The sequence below is a fragment of the Lotus japonicus genome, chromosome 6, assembly GCF_012489685.1.
Source record: "Lotus japonicus ecotype B-129 chromosome 6, LjGifu_v1.2".
Lineage (NCBI taxonomy): Eukaryota > Viridiplantae > Streptophyta > Magnoliopsida > Fabales > Fabaceae > Lotus > Lotus japonicus.
In genome coordinates, this window is record NC_080046.1 from 49,317,660 (window position 1) to 49,327,601 (window position 9,942).

A 9,942-nucleotide genomic window follows, 5' to 3' on the forward strand; every position below is an offset into this window, starting at 1 on the left:
TGTTGGTTAATTTCCAAAAAGACACCACAAAATGGTCATTTCTACTTCAGAAACTTGAGATCTCAGCTTGCGTTATCTCTTGAAAGTGATACAGCCATTTGGTGTCACGAATGGCTAGTTGATTTATATTTGAAAATGTTTATGCCAGTTTTGCACCACAATGGCCATTCACGTTTGTGTTTCATCAAAATTATTCCAATTGCTATCATGACCCATGAGTTAACTACTATCATTTTTATTTTATTTTACAACAGGAGTAATTTTTGTATTATGTCAAAATGAGTCAGCTCAACTGCAACCGAGTTGGCTCACCACGAATTGAAAGAAAAATGAGTTAAATTGAGTTAGCTCACTTTTCTGTTAAGCCACTAAAATCATAACCTGGCTCAATGTATCACAAACTGATGAGTTAGGTGAGCTGACCCAATTTTATTTAAATTAAAAACAAAAATTGGCCAAAATTCATAAAAATGTAAAAAAATACTAGAAAATATAAAGAAACAATGATATGAAGGAAATGATATTCCTACCAGATATTTTATAAGAAATGCGACTACAACATCATAAAACATCGTCCCCAACACAACCCCCCTACTATCCCAAATATAATTTAAATTTTTTGAAATAAAATAAAGAAATTATTATTTATTTGTTGGAGAGGAACAAAAATAAAGAAATTACATGATACTTAAGCATTTTTATTGGACCAGTAAGTCTATGAGTGGAAATAATACAAAAACAACTAGATTCCTGAGCTCTAAGTTCAATCATAACCAAAGCATACTAAAATAATCACTTGTAGTCTTTGAAGATAGATAGAAACCTATTGCTGCATATAATACTTCTCAGTGTTTTAAAACGTTAAGCACAAAGATTCTCCCAAAACATGTCTTCCTCATTCACTCTTAGACTCTTTTCAACTCTTCTCTTCTGCATACTTGCCTTCCTCTTCTTTTCACCTACTGAAACAACATCAACTTTCAGCCATTACAACTGCACAAGCAAGGACACGTTTAGTCCCAATAGCACTTACCAATTCAACTTAGACACACTCTTATTTGCACTTTTGTCCAAAGCTGCTGATATCACAAACCATGGCTTCTACAACACCACAATTGGTGGAACAAACACTTCGAACACTATTTATGGCCTCTTCATGTGTATTGGACACATAGAACACTGTGGAGAATGTGTGAGTAACTCCATCAAGACACTTGCTTCAATGTGTGCCTTCAATAAAGAAGCTATAATTTGGTCTGATCAATGCTTGGTTCGGTATTCGAACCGGTCTTTCTTCAACACTATGGAGGAATGGCCATCATTCTGTGTGGAGAACATGAAGGATAATCAAGGCCTGTTGAGTAGCTTTAACAAAGTGCTAAGTTCCCTGATGGAGGATCTTTTAACTCAAGTTGGTGAAGCTTCAATTGGTTCTGAAAAATTTGTTGTTAACAAAACAATTTTCTCTGAGGACAAATTCTTGTTTGGTCTTGCTCAATGCATCCCAAGCCTTTCCAAGGATAAGTGCAAGAAGTGCCTAAGGGATGCCATGGCTTATCTTAAAACCACATGTGCAAGAGGCAAGATAGGAGGAAGTGTTCTGTATCCAAGTTGTATTGTTAGATATGATTCTTATTCATTTTTCCCACTACCTAAAGGTTTGAACATTTTTACTAAACTAGATCTTGATTTGTTTATAGTAAATTGAGCTAACACTAATCATTATGGCAGGGGGGAAAAGGGGGCATAGAGCACTAGCATATGTCATAATATTTCATGGACTTATTCCAGTTACGATTCTCTGTTTTGGGTGCTACTATCTGCTACATAGGAAAGCAAGGAAGATTTTCAAGTGTCAAAAAGAAAATTGTAATATATGGGACTAAGCAGAATCTCCATTTCTGATTTTCAGTTCTGAATTTCAGGTTTAATAACTGAGATATTTATATTAACTGACATGTTTTTTTTAATTAACTTTCTTTGCATAGTTGGGGAAGAGATTACACCAGAAATGAACTCTTTGCAATTTGATTTGGCCACAATTCAAGTAGCTACAAACAAGTTCTCTGAAGATAACAAGATAGGGGAAGGTGGTTTTGGAGAAGTTTACAAGGTTATTAATCTATGTCAAGATTTAAATCACAGTCATGAAATTTTGTTGAATGTTCATTTTGATCTTTATTGATGGGATTTATATTGTAGGGTATGTTTCCTAATGGACATGAAATTGCAGTAAAGAGGCTCATAAGGAAGTCCAGTCAAGGAGCTATAGAATTCAAGAATGAGGCTTTGTTAATAGCCAAGCTTCAACACAGAAATCTTGTGAGAATGTTAGGATTTTGCATGGAAAGGAATGAGAAGATACTCATTTATGAGTTTATGCACAACAAAAGCCTTGATTACTACCTATTCAGTATGGTACTTCTAACCTTTTATCTTTACTCACTTTTTTCCTCTTTTTTTTTTTTTTTTTTCCTTTTATGCAACATGTGATTTTTAAACATTATAGGCCCTGGATACCATAGAAGACTTACTTGGCCTGAACGTTACAAGATCATAAGAGGAATTGCGCGAGGTATTCTTTATCTGCATGAGGACTCTCATCTCAAAATCATACACTGCGATCTTAAACCCAGCAACATCTTGTTAGATGACAGAATGGTTGCAAAGATATCAGATTTTGGCTTGGCAAGGATTGTTGCCATAGATCAAATGCAAGGAAATACTAGTATAATTGCTGGGACATAGTAAGTTTTTTATGCTTAACTTTTTCCTGAAACCAAAAAGACTTAGGAATCTCGGTATAAGTGAAACTATATCTCTACTCGGATTCTCCTATAAAGAAACTTCTGGCTTTGCATACTTATATGACACACACTATGAGCCTGTTTGGATACAGACTTATTTCTTTTACTAGAAAAAACACCAGATAAGTCCAATAAGTGCTATTTGATCTGCATCCAAACGGGGTCTATATTTATTTTCCCTTATATGAACTTTGGCATTTATTGTTGCCTTGCAGTGGTTACATGTCTCCTGAATATGCAATGCTAGGCCAATTTTCAGTAAAATCTGATGTATTCAGCTTTGGAGTCATAGTTCTAGAGATTGTTAGTGGAAAAAGAAATGTTAACTTTAATGGGGTAGATTCCATTGATGACCTCTTGAGCCATGTGAGTATCATATATCAGATGATTGATTATATTCCTATTTGGGTTACTTTTAACAACAGACATATTATTAAGAAAGGTAAGCAAGTAATGAACATCTATGATTGCAGGCTTGGAAGAAGTGGTGGGATAATAAGCCATTGGAATTGTTGGATCACACATTAGCACACTCATTTTCAGAAAAAGAAGTGAATAGATGCATACAAATTGGTCTACTGTGTGTACAAGAAAACCCGGATCAAAGGCCTACAATGGCAACAATTGCTTTGTATTTCAACTGTGATTCAATGGATCTGCCATTACCTCAAGAGCCAGCATTTTTCATGCGTGGAAGAACAGAACCAAAGATGGCTATTAAGGAATCAGAGTCAAGACTACCTAGAAAATTGTCCTATTAATTAAAAGTTGATATGTCAAATATACCCTAAATGATATAATTATTACATAAGCAGTGTCAGCATGAATTTCACGGGTATTTCTATTTTATTATATACTTTAATTTTAACATGCAAGCAGTAGCTCATGGTACTGAGTACTGACCCGTATATGATATATCATATTTTACCATTCCTCCATCTAGGATGATAGAAATAAATAACTGATGAGATGTTTGCTTTGAAGTATATTGACCCTGCAGAAAAGAATCGATACATACAAAGTGGGAGGAAGGAAAAAGGTTGAAAATTGAAACTGTAAAATAAAAGTGAAAAGAAAGAAAGAAGGATGCTATAGTTGTTTGTTGTTCTTCCTCTCTATGTGAGCTGTGGAGGCATTGTGCTTCACCTCACCTTGCCACTCATCTGTCATATTCTCTCGAGTTGAAAATTTGTATCGTCAGTATCTATCTCTCTTTATAAGCATTAGTTTCTCACGAAAACTTATTAAATCTATCTATCTATAAACTATATAAAGGGAGAGTTTTTGTAACTTTGAGGGTAAGATAGTAATTCAATAAATCAATGCACATGAGTGAATATTTTTTCATGGGCATATATGTAAATTTGTGAATAATTAATTATAAAATCAATCTTGACCGTTGATTGCTTCTAATCCTAACCGTGCATCATTTTCTTACAAAACCCTTTGAGAAACCTTTTGACATTCTTGGTTGTTTTCTTTATTACTTTTATAACTCTTGAATGTGGTTACAAAAATAGCAAGAGTCTCTTCCTTTTTCTCCCATATATGAAACACCTTTCCATTCCACTTTCAGATTCTTTTCATCTTTCCCATCTTGATCTCCAAAACCTCTATTTCTATGGAAGAAATCTCTCTCATTTGAATTCACCAAAAGCATCATCCCCTACATAAGAAGATCTTCTGTCAGGTTAGAAAATTTTCTACTTCATCTCTTCTTTTTTATCAGTCACTTCTTCTTCTTCATCAGTTTTCATTCTTTAGGCATTGATGTTCTTCTCCATCATCACCGTCCATCCGGTAAGAGTTTTTTATGGATTAATAAAATTACTATGATATTTTCTTAACTTCGATTATGTTTTCTTCTTTATCATTTCTCTTATTGTGTTTCACTTTTTTTCATGCACAATTTTATGATGTTATTTCCATTTCTTTGACAATTCAATCTTTAGTTAATGTAAGTTTCTTGCTTTTCTTTTCATTTTCATTATCAACTAAATCAACTAACTGATTTTCTTTTCTTCTAATCTAATACAATGAAGTTTTTGTTCTTATTTTACATTTAATTGATTTCATTTCAATTTTTTCTTCTTTCAGGTTTTACTGCTATTGTTTCTGTTCTTCCAATATACTATCTTGAAAATATGTAAGTTTCTTGCATCTTTTGTACTTTTTAATTGTTTGATTGTCAACTTGGTCTACTGAATGAGAGTCATCTTTATTTTATTTCATTTTATACAGTATTGTCATCTTCATCGTCCTTCTTCTCTTCGAATACAATAGGTTTAATTTATTTTGTCATTTTTAGGTGTCACTTACACTACAAATGCACTAATTTTACATTATTTTTTCAATTTTTGGTTTTGTTCTGCCTTCTTATTTCTTTTATCTATCAACTCTATTGGTTTTTTTTATATAAATATCAACTATATTGGTTGAGTGTACTTCATTGTTTTTGATCATTTCCCTATTGAAATGAAATCCTTAATTTTTTGACTGAAATTGAAGGACCAATGACATTCAAGTTAAATTATTTGAATCTTAATTTTTTATGTTATAACTCAACCATAATATAAGTATATTAAATGTTATTTAAATACTAACTTTCGGTTTCAATTTCAATTCATTTCTTCGTCTTTATAGTTTTAACCGCTTGAGAGTAGGAATTCTATGAGACACATATTATTAGTTTATATTTGTTGAAACATTAATCAACTAATAATTAATATTAATAATAAACCTCAAAAGTTAAAGGTCATTCAATAAAAAAAAACACTCATATACTCCTTCCTCTTGAACTTCCTTCATTAATGTCATTCTATGAACTTCTACTATTACCTTCACAATTATTTTAAGTAAATTTATTATTGTTTATGAGTTATGAAATTTAAAAATAAAAATTTAATATTAAAAAAAATATACATAATTATAAAAATAAATATCCCAAATATGTGATAGAAAAAGAAAAAAAAATCCCTATCCATTTCCCCTTGAACTTCCTCTATCAATGTTAGTCTATAACTTTCTACTATTAATCTCAATATTATTTTAAAAACATTTATTACTATTTAATTCATGTTGGTTATGAAATTTCATAAGACAAAATTAATATTAAATATGATATCACTAAAAAACATATGACATTCCATAGAATACATTTTATTAGTTTAGATTTGTTTAAGCTCTAATCAATTGATAATTAATAGTAATACTAAACCTTAAAAGTTAAAGGTCATTCAATAAAAAAATTATCATATCTCTTCCTCTTGAACTTCCTTGATCAATGTCATTCTATAGAGTTATACTATTAACTTCAAAAATATTTTAAATAAATTTATTATTATTTATTTATTATGAGTTATGAAATTCAAAAAGACAAAACTTAATATTAAATAACATCTTACCAAAATAATACGATAACCCTTCTCTCTACAAGTATATAAATAAGTGTCAATACTCATTCAACATGTGCTATTCACATAATCTTTGTTTATGTATTTGCTTTTGTTTTTTCAAAGGCTCAAGGTTCAAGCCCTTTTCTCAGGTACATATATTCAAGGGGTAACTATTGATGTACTAGCCTAGAATGTTTATATGTGTTCTAACATGTTTTTTTTTCATGATGATTTTCAACTTGATTTCATCATGTAAAATTGAAACACCTAACAAAATATTTTCTTTTTGATGGCCCAAACTTTGCATAAGGTATCCGATATTTTAGAGTTTGCGTGCTCCATGTGTGGGAAATAAGAGATTTCAAAAAACCTCAAGTTGTTAATAGTATTAAGTTGCTCTTAATCGATGAACATGTATTTTGTTTTAATAGTTTTTCCCATTCTCATGGTACCTAATTCAAACTATTTATTTTTACCATACAAAACCATGAATTTGTATTATTGAAAATTATTGAAAATTTTCATTTTGAAAATAAAACAGCACTCGAAGATCCATGCAACCTTTGGCCGGAGTCAAATAGCACAGTTTAGTGACACATTGTGTGAATGACAAGTTTATATGATTCAGAATTTTGTGGTTCAAACATCTGCTAAGAAAAGTAGAGTCACAAAGTATAAATACAAGATTACTTTAATGGGCATCTCTAAAGTTAAAGAGACTACAAGTGACACAATTTATGGAGCAAAATATGATAATGTACCACTTCCTAAAATTCAGACAACTGCTAATGACTAATACTTTTTTTGAAAGTGAAAATGTATTGAAATAAAGATGAGGAGATATACATGATATTCACCCTCCTCAAAGGGGATCCAAAAAGCAAAACCAGCCTAAAAATACCCTCTAGGATTCTGCAGACCTAACCAAAACCTAGCCAAACGGTTAAAATAATCTAGCAAAACGGATTTTGCTAATGAATAATACTTGCTAGGTTACTTCTCATACAACAGCAATTGCATGCTCCACATTGTAGTTTATTATTAATCTTTATCTTTTTTTATGTTAGATGTTAATGGGCATTTAGTTGAAAAAATGTGGATTAATAGAAAGTGAAAAGGATGGGAAGACAAATATGCATATAAATGTTGCGCTACACTATTCGGCGTGAGTCTTTTTCATACATTGATTGATTATATTAAATTTTTTAGACTCCCCTAAATCATTAGGTTTATTTTGTTAAAATAAGAATGAAAATTGCAGAGGCAATCAACTGGTGTGTACACTTTGAGGCTTATACGCAGACCAGATGGTGGTGTACTTAAGCCAAAAAAATAATGAAGAAATGTTAGTTGTGATAGTTCATCCGTGTAAGACCAAAAACTTGCGATATTGATGATGGAGTTCGAGGTTGGGTACACAGTTGAAAGGAACCATGTTTGGTGGAAGCATATTAGGAATTGAGCGTTAAGTAGCTTAAGTGTAAGTTCTGAAGACCTTGCAACTGAGATTAATTCAAGGTGAAATGATGAAAATACCAAGTGCACAAATTATTTTGGGATTTAGTTAGTCAAGGGCACCAATTTGTTCTAGGTAAGTTCTTCTTTTCTATCTGAGATTCATATACATACTCCATAGTAAAGTTATTTGGATATCTAAGTAAAAACCTTTTCCTGGCTTAAAAAAACGCAAAACAAATCCGCCAGAACTCCAAGATGCATAAACTTCCAAGAACATCCACTAAACTCATCGGCTTCAGGCATGACAACACCGGTGTGAAGCAGATTCAACAATTTTTATATTTAAAATGAATTGTATTCTTATAATTCATGATTCTTCTTTTTAGTAAATCTATAAAAATAACTAAGAATATGAAAAAATACACATTATAAACAAAAATGAATATCTCTATGTATTTCACAGGTCACAATACTAGGACTTGAATTAAAACTTTCCGAGTCAAAACCTATTTATATTTTCCATTTTTTAATGTTTTTGTGCTCAATGAACAATTATTCTATATGAAAACTACTGTTACCTCCACACAGAAAAATGAAAATTACCTTCTTTTTGGGTAAGACGTCTTTCTTTGAAGGATTCGAGTCGAGAACATTCATATCATTATGAGGTTATCTCTCTTAGGGGAAAGTTACTTTCATTCTACATGAAACAAAAAATAAAAATCTATATGAAAATTACCTAAATTCACATCAAATTTGCCTAGCTTAAAACTCTTATGTATTTTCATTTTTTCTCTTTTTTTTTTACTCCCTTTTATTTCTTAGATTTCTTTTTATATGTTTATTGATTAATATAAATAAGGATGAAAAATACATATAAATATATATATATATAATAGTTTCTTTTCTCCAAAGACAAAAACCAACACATTTATCATGAAAAAGTATTTACAAATTAATATGTTCTTATATCTAAAATTAAACTATATCCTTTATTAATTTGTAAATTATCTTTGGCCATTGTTAAAAGTACTACACACCCTCTTATTAATACCAACCACCCTAATGTGTAGCGGTAGAAAATGTAACACACTTTAAAGTGTGATACACATTGGGGATGAAAATGATAGATGTGGGTGATATTAATATCAATGTCCATTATCTTTTAATACATATAACAATAATAACACATATTTTAAAATTTTACGCCATAAAAAAATGAATATCCCCCGTGCATCGCACGGGTAAAAAATACTAGTTACATATATGTGAAGAGAGAAAATATGGAGGAAATTTCACATGAGTGAAATTCGATGCCACCTTGACAAGCATGTGGATCCTTACTCCTAAGAATATTGTGGCTAGCTACAATGGAATTATTAATTGGTTAAATAAGTTTATGCTCACCATAAAATAATTGAGATTTCATTTTAGTCTCTTCCCATAGTAAATTATACACGTGAAAACTAAATACGTCATCCGTTCCATAAAGATTGTTATTTAAGGTTGTGGTACAAAAAGTAAGAGGATGATTATTGATAGTATAATTCTACTAAAACACCCCTATCTAACTTCACTAGTAACATGTGCAACTATTTCGTTCAAAAAAAAAAGACATGTGCTACTATTAAATTTTACCTTGGATAGAAAGAATGTAGTTAATAGAGAAAAATTGTGGTTGGTTAATATGAAAAGTGGTAAGTGAGAGAAAATTCAATAAATAGGGGTATAGAAGGAAAAAAAATGGGGGAAAATACATTTGCATTCTAAAACAACAAACATTTTGAAATATTGAAAAACTACCCAAAACTGCAACCTTTCTAGAACGGATGAAGTATTAGTTAAAAATTACACATGAGTGTGCTAAATAAGCTTTAGTTGGACACATGACAATATTGTCGGAACTCTATAAAACCATGTTATTTCCCTAGAGGCAGGGAATTTTTTTCAACTTTACTAAACGATGAATTAAAAGTAGATCTCGCACATTTTACATGAACCAAAAAATTAATTTTACCCATTATAATAACATTTTTATATTTATCTAAGGGAGGGAAGGAAGGAGAGATTTTTTTTAGTCATCATATATTATTTTGTTTGGTTTAGGAGAGAGAGAGGGAAAAGAAAATATTAGTATAGGAAAAGAGATGAGAAATATAATGGATTTGATAGATTGTTCGGTATGATAGAAAAAATAAAGGAGAAGAGTTATTTTCAGAATTAAAAATAATTTTATTCAATGTAAACATTTTTTTGGCGTCTGAATACAACTTTCCAGCGGT

The 9,942-nt window shown here is 30.8% G+C and overlaps 1 protein-coding gene across 1 annotated transcript; it reads left to right on the top strand.

The window, feature by feature from the left end:
- Positions 1 to 801: 801 nt before the first annotated feature.
- On the top strand, positions 802 to 3,680 carry LOC130724151 (cysteine-rich receptor-like protein kinase 25). The gene is made up of 7 exons (XM_057575323.1): positions 802 to 1,658; positions 1,732 to 1,869; positions 1,989 to 2,113; positions 2,203 to 2,413; positions 2,510 to 2,747; positions 3,023 to 3,173; positions 3,281 to 3,680. The coding sequence occupies exons 1-7, from the start codon at positions 887 to 889 to the stop codon at positions 3,566 to 3,568; spliced, it is 1,923 nt and encodes a 640-aa protein (XP_057431306.1). The 5' UTR covers positions 802 to 886; the 3' UTR covers positions 3,569 to 3,680.
- Positions 3,681 to 9,942: the final 6,262 nt, after the last annotated feature.

What these genes read in the sequence shown, in the direction of transcription:
- LOC130724151 (XM_057575323.1), top strand. Translation starts at nt 887, where the DNA reads ATGTCTTCCTCATTCACTCTTAGACTCTTTTCAACTCTTCTCTTCTGC. An exon ending in GTTTTGGAGAAGTTTACAAG is followed by an intron (nt 2,114 to 2,202) that starts GTTATTAATCTA and finishes TTTATATTGTAG; the next exon opens with GGTATGTTTCCTAATGGACA. An exon ending in CCTTGATTACTACCTATTCA is followed by an intron (nt 2,414 to 2,509) that starts GTATGGTACTTC and finishes TAAACATTATAG; the next exon opens with GCCCTGGATACCATAGAAGA.